At 44.7% G+C, this 17,357-nt stretch overlaps 1 protein-coding gene across 2 annotated transcripts in view; it reads left to right on the top strand.

Annotated features, from left to right (window-relative positions):
- DNAH9 (dynein, axonemal, heavy chain 9) overlaps positions 1 to 17,357 on the top strand; it is a 286,597-nt gene that overhangs the window by 87,949 nt on the left and 181,291 nt on the right. For both annotated transcript variants that reach the window (XM_010843000.1, XM_010842999.1), the window contains 3 exons: positions 923 to 1,048; positions 4,003 to 4,242; positions 4,579 to 4,739. In XM_010843000.1, the coding sequence (XP_010841302.1) occupies positions 923 to 1,048; positions 4,003 to 4,242; positions 4,579 to 4,739 (527 nt within the window). The remainder of the gene's footprint in view (positions 1 to 922; positions 1,049 to 4,002; positions 4,243 to 4,578; positions 4,740 to 17,357) is intronic.

Here is a 17,357-nt window from a genome sequence, read left to right as displayed (position 1 = left end):
ACGACTAAGTGACTTCACTTTCACTTTTCACTTTCATGCATTGGAGAAGGAAATGGAAACCCACTCCATTGTTCTTGCCTGGAGAATCCCAGGGACAGGGGAGCCTGGTGGACTGCCATCTATGGGGTCACACAGAGTCGGACACAACTGAAGCGACTTAGCAGCAGCAGCAGCATTGGCAGGTGTACTCTTTACCATTAGTGCCACCTGGGAAGCCCCCGTTATCCTAAATATCCAAAGAAACATGGTCCCTGGGGTGCTAATCCAGTCCAGAGTAAAGCCTGGAGAAAAGATCTTCTTCAGAGTTCCACCTTCATCCAAATCCAAATAAAAATCTCATTTTTATGAAAGGGACATTGGGGTTTGAGTCAAACCTTGGGTGTTCTTTCTGTAGACTCAGAAAGCATTTAGTTGGAAAATATAATCCATATGCACCGTGGACAAGGTCATGAGAATCCACTGACTTATTTACACCCCTGGGTCAGGAAGATCCCTTGTAGTAGGAAATGGCAACCCACTCCAGTTTTCTTGCTTGGGAAATCCCATGGACAGAGGAGCCTGGTGGGCTGCAGTCTTTGGGGTTATAGTCAGACAGTTCTGAGCATGCAAGCACAATCCAGATGAAGATTTCCCCCTAATCTCTGGTCAGTAGTCTTGTCTTCCCTAAACCTGCTCCTCTGCTCTGTGGGTCCCAGTGGGCACACCGCCCCCTCCCCCGTTGTTAATTGAGCTTCAGTCTCAACTACCATTGCCCTGCATTGCACAAACGAACAGTTTCTCTGTGCCTTTGGGCAACCATGTGGAGTTGCACATCTTGCCTGGGCTCATCTTCTTCAGTGCCTCTGTCTGAGTGGAAGAAAACGTGTGTCACTGAGCACATCTTCTTAGGAGCCCCGAGTCTAACCCCAAGCTCTTCTTCCAGGTAGAAATATGGCTGAACCACGTGCTGGCTCACATGAAGGCCACGGTGAGGCACGAGATGACAGAAGGTATAACCGCCTACGAAGAAAAGCCCAGGGAACAGTGGCTCTTTGACTACCCAGCTCAGGTATCCTCTGATCCATCCTCAGGCGCTCTCCTCCTCCATGGCCTCTGTCGGCCTCCTGGGGCTGCCAGGCTCACCCATGCTTCAGGGTCAGGAGAGGCTGGTCAGGAAGGGGCCAGCAGGAGGGACCAGGGAATTGTTAGCCACAATGCAATTCAGCGGTTACCTCGGGGCATTAAGGGTTGTCCATTTTACTCCATTAGCTGCATACAGCAGGGAGAAAACATAGACAATTTAACTCACTGAGCCAGCTCTCTTTGTATATGCCAAGCTCCCTGCTGAGCACAGGAGACACCAGCAGGAAACAAGACAATGTAATCCCACTCTGATGGAGTTTACAGACTGGCGTGGAAGTCAGCCACCTAAAGATGGGACCTGGTGTGATGGTAAAGGAAAGTCGGGGTCCTCTGGGAGCTGGTTAATGGAGTCTGGGGATGACCCTCCTGAAGACATGATTCTAGGCTGAGGTTTGAAATAGGAGTTGGCAGGTGAAAGATAGAGGGAAGAGCACCCAAGTGTGGGAAAGAATGTGGACAAAGGCTCAGATGCAAGCAAGAGTCAATGTGTTCGAGGCATGAGTAACAGGTGGAGGGAGCAAGGGACAGCAGATGGATTCAGGGGAGGAAACTGGGACACAGTTCTTATAGACCATGCATGGGAGTGATGTGATTCCAAGATATATCTAAGTCCTGTCCCAGGATCTCAGGAGGGTAATAAAAGAAAGAGGGGGAGCTAATGAGGTTACTTTTTAATGACCTTGGCTGCAATACACCACCCCTCCCTTCCCTGTTAATGTCTAGTATTGAGCTGGCCGAGAAGTTCCTTTGGGTTTTTCTGTAACATCCTACAGAAAAACCCAAACAAACTCTTTGGCCAACCCAATACTACTGCTGGTACATTTGGGGGTTACAGATATCTGGTGGTGATTGAAGCCATAGGAGTTAGGTAAGAGTGTGTAGACCAAGCTGAGGCTGCAGATCAAACCCACGAGCATCATCCAAAGGCTGCATAGGCAGAGAAACCAGGGCAGCAGAATGAGGAACAGTCCCTTTTCTGATGGAAGGAATACCTGGGAATGGCAATCACGGAAACTAAAACAGAAGGCGTTGATAGCAGGTAAGAGGTCAGTTATGCCACACACGTCTAAGAGGTCAAGCCAAGTAAAGAGGCTAAGGAACATCCATGACCATGGTGAGGCCATCTCAGTGAAGTGGTAGTGAAGAGATCACACTGCCGGTAGTTGAGAAGGGAGGAGAAGGCGGGAAATGTTGACAGTGAGTGTAGACAGAGCAGAGAAATAAGCCAGTGCTGCAGAAGGAAAGGAGCCTCCCAGGTGGCGCTAGTGGTAAAGAACCCACCTGCCAATGCAGGAGACATGAGTTCACTCCCTGGTCGGGAGGATCCCCTGGAGAAGGAGATGACAGCCCACTCCAGTATTCTTGCCTGGGAAATCCCACGGACAGAGGAACCTGGTGGGCTACAGGAGTCGCAAGTGCAATTGCACATCACGTTCAGACCATTCTGACAAGATTACACTGCAGGAGGAACCTCTAAAAAAATCCAAACATGTCTAAATCCAAAGGCAAAAAGGAACAGGTAAATTCAAGAATAGTACTTTTTACTACAACAGAATTCTGTGCTCCACGAAGTGAATAATTCCCACCAGGATTCCTTGTTTGCCTGAATCAGAATTTTGAGGCAAGAAAATGTGTTTCTTCCTGCATTCTGACAGATTCATCTAGAGCAGTGTCTCCTGAGCCAAGTGGGACCACAGAGGATCCATGTCTCTAAATTCTTCACCATGCAGAATCGAAATTATGCATTTTCCGTATTAAATCTTCTGTTTCTCAGCAAGCAGAAGAAAGGTTCATTTAAATCACTTTTTCCATTTATTTATTTTGAATCTCTGAAGAATACAAATCAAAGTGTTGTTGTTGTTTGGTTGCTCAGTCATGTCCAACTCTCTGCGACCCCATGGACCATAAGCCCACCAGGGTCCTTTGTCCATGGGATTTTTTAGGCAAGAACACTGGAGTGGATTGCCATTTCCTTCTCCAACAAATCAAAGTGACCACACTGAATTTCAGTGTCATCCTTCCTGAGCTGTGAAGAGTGGACCTTTTAAAGTTAGAGACACAGATGTAAGAATGGACATGTGGACACAGGGCAGGAAGGGGAGAGTGGGATGAATGGGGAGATGGGATTGCCATGGATACACTACCATGTGTGAAATAGGTAGCTAGTGGGAAGCTGCTGAATAGCACAGGGAGCTCAGCCCTGTGCCCTGTGATGACCAAGATGGGTGGGACGTGGGGTCCAAGATGGAGGAGACATATGTATACATATAAACTGATGAATCACTTCGTTGTACAGCAGAGACCAACACGTGTTGTAAAGTAATCAGACTCCAATTTAAAGAAAGAGCAGGCTTTTCAAAGTTAAAAATTTGAAGAGATTTTTAAAGATATAGTGTAAGTACTATGGTCAAGAAAAAAATCTGCCACACATAATCAGCAGTGGCTCACTCAGCTAGAATACTCACTCAACTGTAAGGGTTTCCAGAAGAACAGAGCAAAGACTATCATTGAGATGTCCAATCAAGACTTTGTTATCCTCCCAGGCACAGGAAAGGTGCTGTGGCCTGAGAAGCAAAAACAGAAAGGTCAGTGTAGCAATTTCTAAAAGCTACTAACATTGACCTGAATGAGCCTTTAGCTGTTCTCAACCACATGGTGCATTTTTCAAGAGCAGAAAGGACTCTCCCCACTTGTGTTGTACCCACTTTTTATCTCCGAGGACTTAGAAGCACATGTTCAAGGGAACAGTGCTGGTGGAAGAGGGAGGGAAGGGATGTCCATCACCCACACAATTATATTCTCAGCCCCTGCTTGTGACAGTGGGCTGGTTTGAGAGACAGTCCTGGTAATGGCTTTCCTAAGCAACTCTTGGTGCCATAGGTGGCCCTGACCTGCACCCAGATCTGGTGGACCACGGAGGTGGGCATGGCATTTGCAAGGCTGGAGGAAGGCTATGAGAATGCCATGAAGGACTATTACAAGAAGCAAGTGGCCCAGCTCAAAACCCTCATCACCATGCTCATTGGCCAGCTCTCCAAGGGGGACCGGCAGAAGATCATGACCGTATGCACCATCGATGTCCATGCCCGGGACGTGGTGGCCAAGATGATTGCTCAGAAGGTGAGTCCCGGACTCTCAAGAGTACCGCTCTTTGTGGGTAGCTACACCACAAGTATTGGGATTTGGGAGAAGCTCACATGTGGCCAAAACACAGGGCCTCCAAACTCTGCACCAGTCGGGGATCTGGGAGAAGATCAAGGTGGCTGCTCCTACCTTAAAAACCCCAGCAAAACAGCATCATCCAGGTGGCTCGTGCTTTCTGTGCCATACGGGGCAGTGTGCTGCTCTCCTGAATTGTGCACAACACCTGAGCCCTGTGAATTCTGCAGCCATGGGGCCACCTCCTACCTGTTGAATCTTGTGATTTACCAACCTACTCTGCCACTCCCTCTCTAGGTAGATAATGCCCAGGCCTTCCTCTGGCTGTCCCAGCTAAGGCACCGATGGGATGACGAGGCCAAACACTGCTTCGCCAACATCTGTGATGCCCAGTTTCTATACTCCTATGAGTACCTGGGAAATACCCCTCGCCTGGTGATCACGCCCTTGACAGACAGGTGAGCACTAGCATCAGCCACTGACACAGGAGCCTTCTGCTGTCTGGCTCTCACCATCCACGGTCACTTGCCATTTGTCCGCAAGGCTGCAGGGCGAGGGCCAGACTTAACTCAACAGTTGTAACATAAACTGAAATGGCATAGGACAGAAGCCTGATCAGAGCAAACCCCAGAGCAAATCAGTGAGCCACGTTTGTTTGTTTTTAATTTGTTTATTTGGCTGTCTTGGGTCTTAGTTGTGGCATGCAGGATCTCTCATTGTGGTGCACAGATTCTCTAGTTTTGGCACACAGGCTCTGGAGCACATGGGTTCAGTGGTTACGCCAGGCGGACTAATAGTCACTGGAAATGCAGAGATCACTAAAACTTAAACTCCAGTTTTGTTGAGGGAAATAAGACACGTGTAGATAAAACTTTCAGAAGTATAAGGGGAAGCATTTCCCCGGTGGTCAAGTGGTTGGGACTCTGTGCTGTCAATGAAGGGGGCTCAGGTTTGACCCCTGATTGGGGAACTATGATGTTGCATGTTGCACTGCACGACCAAGAAAAACAAAAGTTTAAAAAAATCATGCTGAAGAAATGATGCTTTTGAACTGTGGTGTTGGAGAAGACTCTTGAGGATCCCTTGGACAGCAAGGTGATCAAATCAGTCAATCCTGAAGGAAATCAGTCCTGAATATTCATTTTAGGGACTGATGCCTCAGCTGAAGCTTTAATACTCTGCCACCTGATGATAAGAACTGACTCACTGGAAAAGACCCCGACGCTGGGAAAGATTGAAGGCGGGAGGAGAAGGGGATGACAGAGGATGAGAAGGTTGGATGGCATCACTGACTCAATGGACATGAATTTGAACAAACTCAGGAAAACAGTGAAGGACAGGGAAGCCCGGCATGCTGCAGTCCATGGGGTCACAAAGAGTTGGACATGACTGAGCAACTGAACTTACTAAAATAAATAGCACAGGGAAATGTGCAAGGTCATAGTACAGAATAGGGCACGGAGGCATTCACTACAGACTTCCAAGTAAGTGACCTCTGAGCACAGAGGATCTCAGCCACTGCAGGAAGAAGAGGACCAGGAACACTCCAAGGAACACAGTATCTGATTTGGACCCTGAAGGGTGCGTAGGACTCTAATAGGATTTCAGTTGGTTTTAGGATGACAGACAGGCTATCCATGAAATTGTACAGAAAGCTGTGCATGTGTCACCTTTTCTATTGAAAAGGTACACTGTTGTTGTTCAGTCTCTCAGTCGTGTCTGACTCATTGTGACCCCAAGGACTGCAGCATGACAGGCTCCCCTATCCTCCCCCATTCCCCGGAGTTTGCTCAAATTCATGTCCATTGAGTTGGTGATGCTATCTAACCAGCTCATCTTCTGTCACCCCCTTCTCCTTTTGCCATGAGTTGGATCTATAGCATCCATTAATTGTTAAAGTGGTCTGGGATGCCCCAAAGTTGAAGAACTACGGATTAGCATTCCGGTTGGAATTTTGTGGGCAAAGATGTGGATATGGGAAAATTTAAAGCATGTTCTTGGAAGAGGGACTTTGGGGGAAGTAGTCAGGAATGAGCCTGGTAAGATAGGAAAGAGTCTAACTGTGAAATGTGAAAATCATATTCTTTATCCAGTAAGGAGTGATCAACTATTGAAACTTTTTCATCAGAGGAGTAAAAAAGGATGAAAACTTGTAAAGATTCATCTGACAAAAGAATGTGGGCAAAGGACAGAGAGGACAGGGAGATAAGGTCATGATCCGTGTCAGAAATGGTATATTAATTCTGCAGAGATTTCTATAAATTCTGTTAAATGCTGGTGCCCTTTCCCCTTATAATTCCACTGAACATTAAATCTCTTCTTCTGCAAAAAGACCTGTGTATGTGAGTGACTGGCTCACCCAGAATAAGCAACCTGTAGGTAATGAAGACACGGTCGTAAATTGTGATGGTTAAAGTGGCCAAATAGAATCCGAGCCATCTTCTACTTAATTTTCTCTCTGCCTATTTTAATTATTATCACCTGTATTCTGGCTAAATCCTCAGATATATTTCCAAATAACAATTAGTGAAATTGTAATCACTCTGCTCGCAGAACGAATAGGGGTGTGGGAACTTCAAAGTCACTGGAGGTCCCAGCATCATCCATAGAGGAAGACCTCCTGGTCCCTCTCCCCCCATGCTTTTCATTTTTGTAATTCATCTTCCACCCAGAGTCCCGCTCAAACCACTCATTTGTTTACTCTTGCATCTCTCTGTTTCATGGGAGCTTGTAGAGGTCACATCACTGTCTCCAGCTGCTCCCCACTACATTTAGACTAAAATATGAATTCCTTGTGGAACATCGTAATTCCTGCCAACCACCCGGAGGCCTCACAGCCTGCAGTCCAGCCACACTGGCCTCCTCTGTGTTCCTCGATCCCTTTAAGTTCATTTCAAGGTACAACCTTGAATATGTGTGGTCCCTTCTGTCTGGACTGCTCTTCCCCATGCTTTCTGCTCCGCTGTCGTCCTCTCATCCTTTCTTGTTCTGCTCTTCACTCTGAGGAGACCTTCCATGACCACTCTTTCTAAAAGACAACCTCTCCCACCTCTCAAACACAGACACACACACACACACACATACCCGTACACACACAAATAACATTAAAGATCCCCCCATTTATCCTCTCCCTAAGAGCTTCCCTACCTGCCATGCAGGAGACCCGGTTTGATTCCTGGGTCGGGAAGGTCCACTGGAGAAGGGATAGACTACCCATTCCAGTATTCTTGGGCTTCCCTTGTGGCTCAGCTGGTGAAGAATCCGCCTGCAGTGCAGCAGACCTGTGTTTGATCCCTAGGTTGGGAAGATCCCCTGGAGAAGGGAACGGCTACCCACTCCAGTGTTCTGGCCTGGAGAATTCCATGGACTGCATAGTGCATGGGGTCACAAAGAGTCAGACACTACTGAGCGACTTTCACTTTCACTTTTCAGCATCTCCCACATTCTGAAATGAACTTACCTTCTGGCTTCTTGGCAACAGTACCCTTTGGAATGTAAACTTTTTCCTCTCAGAGATCTTTGTCTGTCTCATCTGTTGCTATTTTTACCAATATCTAGTAGATGTTGAAGAGAAGGCGATGGCACCCCACTCCAGTACTCTTGCCTGGAAAATCCCATGGATGGAGGAGCCTGGTAGGCTGCAGTCCATGGGGTCGCTAAGAGTCGGACACGACTGAGCGACTTCACTTTCACTTTTTACTTTCATGCATTGGAGAAGGAAATGGCAGCCCACTCCAGTGTTCTTGCCTGGAGAATCCCAGGGATGGGGGAGCCTGGTGGGCTGCCGTCTATGGGGTCGCACAGAGTCGAACACGACTGAAGCAACTTAGCAGCAGCAGCAGCAGTGAATGAATGATAGTTCATTGTTGAAAACCCAGGCTGTAAGAATGACAGAATTGGGAAGAGGGGATTGACTCAAAGGAGGGGTCCACATGGGACTCCGTCTATGCCTTGGCTCCCAAAGAAGAAGCAGGTCCTATGCTCTCTCCTGCTCTCAGCTGGGCACCCACTCTGCTCCCTGCCCCAGCTGAAGACAGAAGGCAGACAGCGTCAGTTCAGGGGGAGAGGCAGATTTCTCTGTAGCTAGAACAGTAAAGGCAGCAGCAACTCTGAGGGTTCGGGTGTCTCAGGGGTTTTACTAGGGCTTCACTGGATCACAATCAGTTGGAGGGGCTCATTCGCTGTGGGTACAGGGAAAAGCTTTCCCACCTGGAGTTTCATTCACAGGGGACCCTCTCACATGTCTTTGCCTTTGTGGTGATTCTCAGCAAGACACCTGTTCTAAACAGGAAGGGCATCCGGAAGGGTGTTCTCTCTGACAGTGAGGTTTTTTTTGCCTGCCTTGGACTATGAGCTAATAGTTTGGGAATTTATATCACTCAGAGCAGAGAAATGAAGCTATTATATGTTTGAGCAACTTGATTAATGTCTGTCTCTAGCTTTGGACTCTATGTTCCACAAAAGCATTGACTTTGATTGGCTCACTGCTCCATAGTGCCCCAGGACTCAACATCATGTCCAGCAAATAACAGGCATTTGAGAAATATTCCTTGTGTAAAAGCAGTGAAATGATTTCTGAGACCTGGGTTGACGCATTCAGCTTCCCATACCAGAGTATTTCCTTCCTCTCCCCTGGCACATCAGACGTTATTCCAAGTAATAAAAAGTACACGACTTTCCTTTTTCCTGGGTCTTCACACCTGCCCATGAGTTGAAGGCGATGATTGCCTCTTTTGGAGTTAGAGATCTCTAGTACTCTAATGCTGAAGGAAATGGCAACCCACTCCAGTGTTCTTGCCTGGAGAATCCCAGGGACAGGGGAGCCTGGTGGGCTGCTGTCTATGGGGTCGCACAGCGTCGGACACGACTGAAGCGACTTAGCACAGCAGCAGTAGCAGTACTCTAATGCTGAATACCTCCTAGAGGGACGGGGTAAAGTTTGGACAATGAATTATTACCAAAATAGGCATTATTACCTCTCCTATGGAAGAATGCAAATAGGAACTTGATTTGCTGCAAAGATCAGTGAATACTGTACAGAGCTTGACCTTGTTCTGCACATGAGATGCTCTTCTACTGTGGAGTGCATACTTATACAGCAAATTCTATTTTCTCATTGACTTCCATTATTATCTCAAGAAATGTCTTGGCCAGAAAAAAAAAAAAAATTGGCTTCCATCCAGAAAATCACATTTTAAAGAGCATTGAGTTTTTGCTGGTGTACTGCTTAAGTACATTTAATTCTCTCCTGCCAGAGGAATTAATCAAATGGACAATTGATCTGCACAGCCTCTGCACATTCATTAAAGGCACAACCACATTACTGTATGTCCGACTGATTATGCCTATTTCTTCGGAACGTCCCACTGCCTGGATGGGACCAGAATGTATAAGTAGGTACAATGGCTCAGCCACTGTCCCAGGACTTGAACACAATGCTAAGTTGAAGGGCTAAATGGAGATCCTTTTTCATGCTGAACAAAAGCTGTTCTCCTAGGTTGCCTCTTCATCTTTGGAGGATCTCCCCCCGCTTCACTCCCCTTCCGTCACCTTCACACACAGCCCCCTACTGGAAGGATTGTCTTAGTCAACTGCTTATCCATTTGCAGAACCTCTTAATTTCTTAGGCACTAAGGCAAGTGGGTGAGATATAATTGATGCAAGAGTCTGAGGGTGATTTTCTGAATAGGCCACAATTACCAAAGTCATGGTCTTCCCAGATTGCACTAGTGGTAAAGAATCCATCTGCCAATGCAGGAGAAGCAAGAGACACAGTTTCCATCCCTGGGTCAGGAAGATCCCCTGGAGAAGGAAATGGCAACCCACTCCAGTATTCTTGCCTGGAAAATTCCATGGACAGAAGAACCTGGCAGGCTACAGTCCATAGGGTTGCAAAGAGTCAGACACGACTGAGCACACACACCCATAGCAAAATGATACCCTCTGTTTTCAAGTTTTTATTGAAACATAGTTGATTTACAGTGTAATATTAGTTTTGGGTATACAGCATAGTGATTCAATGTTTTTATGGATGATACTCCATTTAAAGTTATTGTAAAATATTGGGGGTGGGGTGGGAGGGAGGCTTAAGAGAGAGGGGATATATATACACATATAGCCGATTCATTTTGTTGTACAGCAGAAACTAACACAACGTTGTAAAGCAATTAGACTCCCATAAAGTAAATAAATAAATGTACTGTGGTTAGTCCCGCATTGCAGGCGGACTCTTTACCATCTGAGCCACCAGGGAAGCCCAAATAAATAAATACATTTTTAAAAAGTTGTTATGCAATATTGGTTCTATTCCCTTTGCTGTACATCACATCCTTGTATCTTATTTATTTTGTACATACCAGAGAGACATGTCTTAATCCCCTTCCACTATATTATTCCTCTCTTCAACCCTCTTCCCACTGATATCTGCTAGTTTGTTGTGTGTATCTGTCTGTTTTGTTATATTCATTCACTTTATTTTTTTGGATTCTACATAGAAGTGAAAATGTACAGTATTTGTCTTTCTCTGTTTGACTTAACTTCACTTAGCATTATACCCTCCAGTGCCATCCATGCTGTTGCAAATGGCAAAATTTCATTCTTTTGAAAACCTTTGCACCATGAAGGAAACCATCAGCAAAATGAAAAGACAGTGTACTGAGTGGGAAAAGATACTTCTAACCATCACCCTGTTCAAAGCTTTGAGTCTATCAAATTGCCTCAGCCTATCTGTTCTTCCTCTGTTTCCTCATTATGTTAACCCATCTATATGCTGTACTCTTTAAGGACTGCAGCTGTATTGTCAGTTGTAATATTTTTATAGCAAGGTATTATCTATTTGCATTTTCCTTTTTTTTTAAGCTCTTCCTTTCTTCTTTCAAATGAGCTTTAATCATTTTGTCAAGTCCCAAAATATAAATGATTAGGGTTTTAATTGGTGAGCCTTAAAACCTTCAAATTAATTTTGAAAAAATGGCCTCACATATTTACAACACGTGCTCTCTTTCTGTTTGTTCATACCTTTGTTAGGGGAAGCACACTGACGGAAACTGCCCACCCTGGCTAGGTACCATAGTAACCATTTGCATGAGTTGTTTTATGACAGGAAGTCCTGGCAAGGAACACAGAACTAATAAGCTACCACCAACCAAAAGTGTCCGGGAAAGGTCAAAAAGAGACACCACATGTCTGACCACCTCCCAGAATCCTCCTCACTGGCCTCCGTCTTGGCTGAACAAGGTGAGCACCACCAGGAAGGAACTCTGAGTCAGAATGACTGGCTAAGGACAACCCGGAAACTAATCCCATCACCATAAAACCCAAGGTTGTGAGTTGTGGCAGAGCAGTTCTCCTGGGTTCCCTCACCCTACTGCTCTCCACCTGGGTGCCCTTTCCCAATAAAATCTCTTGCTTTGTCAGCACATGTGTCTCCTCAGACAATTCACTTCCGAGTATTAGACAAGAGCCCAGTTTCGGGCCTGGAAGGGGTCCCCCTTCCTGCAACACCTTCAGCTGTGTTTCTTAGAAAAGTTTATAAATATCTTCATATAGATTTGAGTGTTTCTTATGGTTACCTCTGCTGCTGCTGCTGCTGCTGCTGCTGTGTATCATTACCTCTAGGGAGTTTTAAATTTTTTATTCCTATATAAGGTTTTTTAAATTATATATATATATATATAATGAAATATATATATTTAAAACAACTTATTGAGCTTTATTTTATGTCAAAAATTTTGCCCACCCAAGTGTATAATTCAATGATTGTTAGTAACTTTATCAAGTACTGTAAACATCACCATAAATCAATTGCAACATTTTTATGCTCCTCAATAAGATCCCTCATGGCCATTTATATTTAATCCTCATTCCCACCCACAGTCCTGTGCAGTCACTAATCTATTTCTATCTCTATAAATTTGCCTATTTTGTACATTTCTTATAAATGGAATCTTACAGTGTGTTGTCTCTTGTGTCTGGCTTGTTTCATTTTATGTGATGTTTGGGGGTTTTTCCTTATAAAATATGTGTCAGTAATTTGTTACTTATTATCTCTGAACAATAATCCATTTTACAGATAATGACATATTTTGCCTATCCAGTTATCTTAGGTAATTTTTAGTTTGGGGCCGTTACAAACAGTGTTTCTGTGAACATTTGCTTGCAAGTTTTTGCATGGACATTTGTTTTAATTTCTCTTGGGTTAATACCTAGGAGAGGCGTTGTTGGGTGGTATGGCAGTTTTATGTTTAACTTTTTGATAAATTATTTTCTGAACTAACTTGATTGTCTTATATCCCCACCAGCAATGTGTGAGGCTTCCCATTTCTCCACATCCTTGACAACATTTATTATTATGTCTTATTATTGTAGCCATTCTAGTGGATGTGAAGTAGGATCTCATTTGAGTTTTAATTTGTATTTCTGTAATAATGATATTGAGCATATTTTCATGTGCTCATTGGCCATTTGTATATATTCTTTGGCATAATTTCTGTTCATATCTTTTGTCTATTGTTTGAGCTGTTTGTACTCTTACTAAGTTCTCAGACTTTTTTGTATATTCTGGATATATTGCATATGTGTTTGCAAGCATTTTATCCCAGCCTGTTGCTTATCTTTTCATTTTCTTCATGGCATCTTTTGAAGTGCAAATGTTGTTAATTTTGATGAATGAAATTAAGCAAAGATGTCTTAGTTATAACAGCAAAAGTATAGTCCATAAAAGAAAAACCTGAAAAACAGAATCTCATCAAAATTCAGTTGTGTATAGGAAAAAGTTGGTCTTTGTAAATTTATCTCCTATTCTACCCATCTACTGCCTTGCAGTAAAAATTCTTTAAAATTTTCCACCGAGGACCTCAGTCCTACAACTAGTAAAGCTTAATTCGGCCAAGAATTCAAAGGAGACTGGAAGCAGGTTCTTCCCCAAGAGGGTCCAGATAAGAGTCCAGTCAACTGGTTCCTTGATTTTGACCCTGTGAGACCATCAGTAGAGGAGCCACCTGGATTCCTATGTATAGAAATGAGATTATAAATGGGTGTTTTTTAAAAAGCCTCTTTGTATGTGTGTATAGCAATAGGAAATGAATAAAATCAGCTGTGATTTCACCAACTCTAAGATTAGCCAAACCACATGGCTAGAATAGCCTCAAATCTATTCATAGCTGAAATCAAGATATAGCACCTTTGATATTTTCTTTAATCTGCCATTTGAATGACTGTATCAAAAAAAAAAAGAGAAAGAAAAGGGAAAGCTACCTTTCCTGTATTTATTATCTTAACAGATAATACCTTGAAAGTGGATCAGCTTTCTACTTTCCAAGGCAATATCTTATCTCTTATCTCATCTTGTCCTCACAAGAGCCTGGTGGGTCAGATAAAAACAAAGCCGGTAGACATCACTTGCCCGAAGAAAGTAAAACCGACTTTAGCTCAGTACTAGGAAGGCCTTTCAAACAATTAGAACCAACCCACGGTGGAAGGGGCCAGCTTCTAAAATAATAAACCATGTCTTACTGGAAGACAAAGCTGCATGACAGTATTTGAAGGGTTTAATGGGACACAGAGTGGCATGGTTAAAGAGCCAAGCCTCTGAGATCTCTTCTAACATTAAAAATCTGTCTTCCAGATAAGCAATCAAACTAAATTAATGCATATTCATGTTGGGGTTAGTCAGTGATTCCTTGCCATTTTCATAATTGCAGTTGTTTTATTTTTGTTTATTTTTAAAGTTTGTTTTTCAACTGTGGGCCATTTTTAAAGTCTTTATTGAATTTCTTACAATATCACTTCTGGTCTTTATATGTTTCGGTGTTTTGGCCAAGAAACATGTAGGATCTCAACTCCCTGACCAGGGAACAAACTCACACCTTCTTGCTTTGAAAGGCAAAGTCTTAATCTACTGGACCACCAGGGAAGTCTCTGCAGTTGTTTTTGAGGCAGCAGATCTATCTAAATTCCTTTGTGCAAAGAAAATCCTGTATGATAGACCCCCAATGACACATTTTTTCAAAGGCACCAAAGTTTATTAACCTGGGTGGATTTCACAAAGGCTTTGTAGTAGAGGCAAGCTTTGAAGTTAGTATGTCTGACTCCTGAGTCCTTGCCTCGAACCACAACAGCGTGACCTACCCTCTCAGTAGGAAACAGGAGCAGATTGAAGCAGCGACTTAGACATTTAAAGAGATGGACAGTCTAATGAGACTGCAGACAGAATCTTGGAGGAGGAGTGTGTGTCCCAAAGAATAGGACATCCTGCTGGCTCAGTGGCCCAACTGTAATGCCAGTGCCCCCCACCCCTCCCAACACATACAGAGGAGAGGAATACTCTTTCCTTTCTTTGTGTTTTCCTCATGGCCCAAGCTAAAGGCCCACTGCCCCTGCCTTGGTTACTAGAACTCCTTAGACAGCCCACCTTCCCTCCCTTAACCTCAGTCTCTTTGCGTTGTGCGTGCCTGCTCAGTCATGTCCGTCTCTTTGTGACCCCACAGACTGCAGCCCACCAGGTTCCTCTGTCCATGGGATTCTCCAGGCAAGAATACTGGAGTGGGTTGCCATTTCCTCCTCTAGGGGAATCTTCCCTACCCAGGGATCAAACCCATGTCTCCTATGTTTCCTGCATTGGTAGGTGGATTCTTTACCACTGAGCCATCTGGGAAACCCACAAATCTCAATCTATCCATCTGTGATTTAAGGGGTTTGGATTAGTTGATCTCAGAAATTCCTTCCAGCTCCAGAGTTCCTGTTATTATGGGCAATTATATATATAATTGCCCATAATATATATGAGCAATTGCATATATATATATATATACACGCTGCTGCTAAGTTGCATCAGTCATGTCCAACTCTGTGCGACCCCATAGACGGCAGCCCACCAGGCTCCCCCATCCCTGGGATTCTCCAGGCAAGAACACTGGAGTGGGTTGCCATTTCCTTCTCCAATGCATGAAAGTGAAAAGTGAAAGTGAAGTCACTCAGTCGTGTCCCATTGCCTTCTCTGATATATATATACACACACATACACACACACATGTATGTATGTATTTTGGCATTTCCCCCCAAGTGCTTCTTCTAGAGATACTCAGAAGCTCAGTAGATGCTCAAAAAGAGATTGACACCCAGATCTGAGTATTTCTTTTGGGAGATTCTTGAGTTTCCTTGAGAATTCTGTTTTTGTGGAACCTTGTTCTTCTGGGCTCTCAGATTCCTTGAGAGCTTTGCTGCTGCAGCGAGATGAGGTCTGAGTTGCCCCCTAGCTGAGAAGAAGAGGCAGCCGTGGGACAGTAAAAGGTTGGGAGAGTTGGCTGGGGGCCAGGATTCCCCTGTCCAGGCAGTTGCCTTTCATCCTGGGGATACTCAGGGCTACAGCAGGCCCTCAAAGGTCTGGGTGAAGCCTCAGGAAGAAGCCTGAGACTGGCGAGATGGAAGGCGTTGGGGTCAGTGTGGAGGCAGAGCTCAGCCTAAGAGCACAGGTTTGGTTAAGGCTGCACATAGAACTCTGAGGATGTAGCTATCAGTGTTGGAGAGAAGCGTTGCCAAGTGATCACAGTGACTGAGGAAGGTGAGGTGGGACCTAGCTTTTCACCTTAACCCTGACTTGCCTTCCCTTGTGGCTCAGTAAAGAATCTGCCTGCAGTGCAGGAGACTTGGGTTGGACCCCTGGGTCGGGAAGATTCCCTGGAGGGGAGAGCATGGCAACCCACTTCAGTACTCTTACCTGGAGAATCCCATGGGCAGAGGAGCCTGGCAGGCCACAGTCCATGGGGTCACAAAGGGTCAGATATGACTCAGAAATGAACACTTTCACTTTCTGACTCACCTCACCTTCTGGCCCACCTCACAGATCAGGAGCTGTAGGGCTTCCCCCAAGGCTCAGTGGTAAAAAAATCTGCAGTGCTGAGGACATGAGCTCGACTCCTGGGTCAGGAAGATCCTCTGGAGAAAGAAATGACAACCCACTCCTGTATTCTTGCCTGGGGAATCCCGTGGACAGAGGAACCTGGAGGGCTACGGTCTATGAATTCGCAAAGAGTTGGATGTGACTTGGTGACTAAACAACAACAGAATAACAACGTGATTCAGTTGCATGAGCCCAGCTCCCCAGGAGTTAAAGGCAGCCCGCCCATCCTCTCCTCACCCCATTACACAGGAGAACTCCAGGTAGAATAGCAATTCTGCATATTCTCTCCACCTGGGCAGACTGCCTTCCTGGGTTTCTTTGTTAAAGGCTGAAGTAGCTATGGGAATTTCACACTGAATTAAAGGAGAATTCAGGAATTTCAAAGCTTTTCAAAGCAATTTTGGTGGCAGTGGAGGTGCAGTCACCATCTGGTGAGAAAAGTGTTAAGTCAGAGATTCTGGTCAACTCTAGCATCAGATTCAGAACCAAAGAGTTCATTTCAGAGACACCCCTTTCCTCAGACAGCCCCACCCCCCATCTACACTGCAGGTTGAGAGCTTCTGTATTGATTTTCTAGGTATTAAAAAAGCCAATGCCACAGTTTTAAAAGCTCTGTTGAGATACAATTTACATGTCTTAAAGTAAGACACCCATTACAAGTGTACAAATCAATGACTTCTAGTGAATTCTTAGACTTGTGCAGCCGAGATCACAATTTAGCTTTAGAATATTGCTGCCACCCTGTTTGCAATCAGAGCTCACTCCCATCACCCTCCCTAGGCAGCCCCTGATGTGCTATCTCTGTGTCTTGTAGACATTTCGTAAATGGAATAGTATGGGATCTTTTGCATCTGACTTCCTTCATTTTAATGTTTTTAAGGTTCATGCATGTTGTATGTGTCAGTACTTGATTCCACTACTTTGTTAAATAGCATTCCATTGTGCAGATATATTGCATTTTGTTTATCCATTCATGGTTGATGGACACCTGAGTTATTTCCAGTTTCTTATTGTTACAAATATTGCTGCTTTGAACATTCCTGCGTAAGTCTTTGCAGGATCTTTTAGTTTGGGCATTTGAACTCTTAGGTGCAGCATGTGGGATCTAGCTCCCTGACCAGGGATGGAACTCGGGCGCCCTGCTTTGGGAGCATGGAGTCTTAGCCACTGGACCACC

Source organism: Bison bison, unplaced genomic scaffold (assembly GCF_000754665.1).
Source record: "Bison bison bison isolate TAMUID 2011002044 unplaced genomic scaffold, Bison_UMD1.0 scf7180017864180, whole genome shotgun sequence".
Lineage (NCBI taxonomy): Eukaryota > Metazoa > Chordata > Mammalia > Artiodactyla > Bovidae > Bison > Bison bison.
The sequence above is the reverse complement of the archived record's forward strand: the minus strand, read 5'-3'. Positions and strand labels throughout refer to the sequence as shown.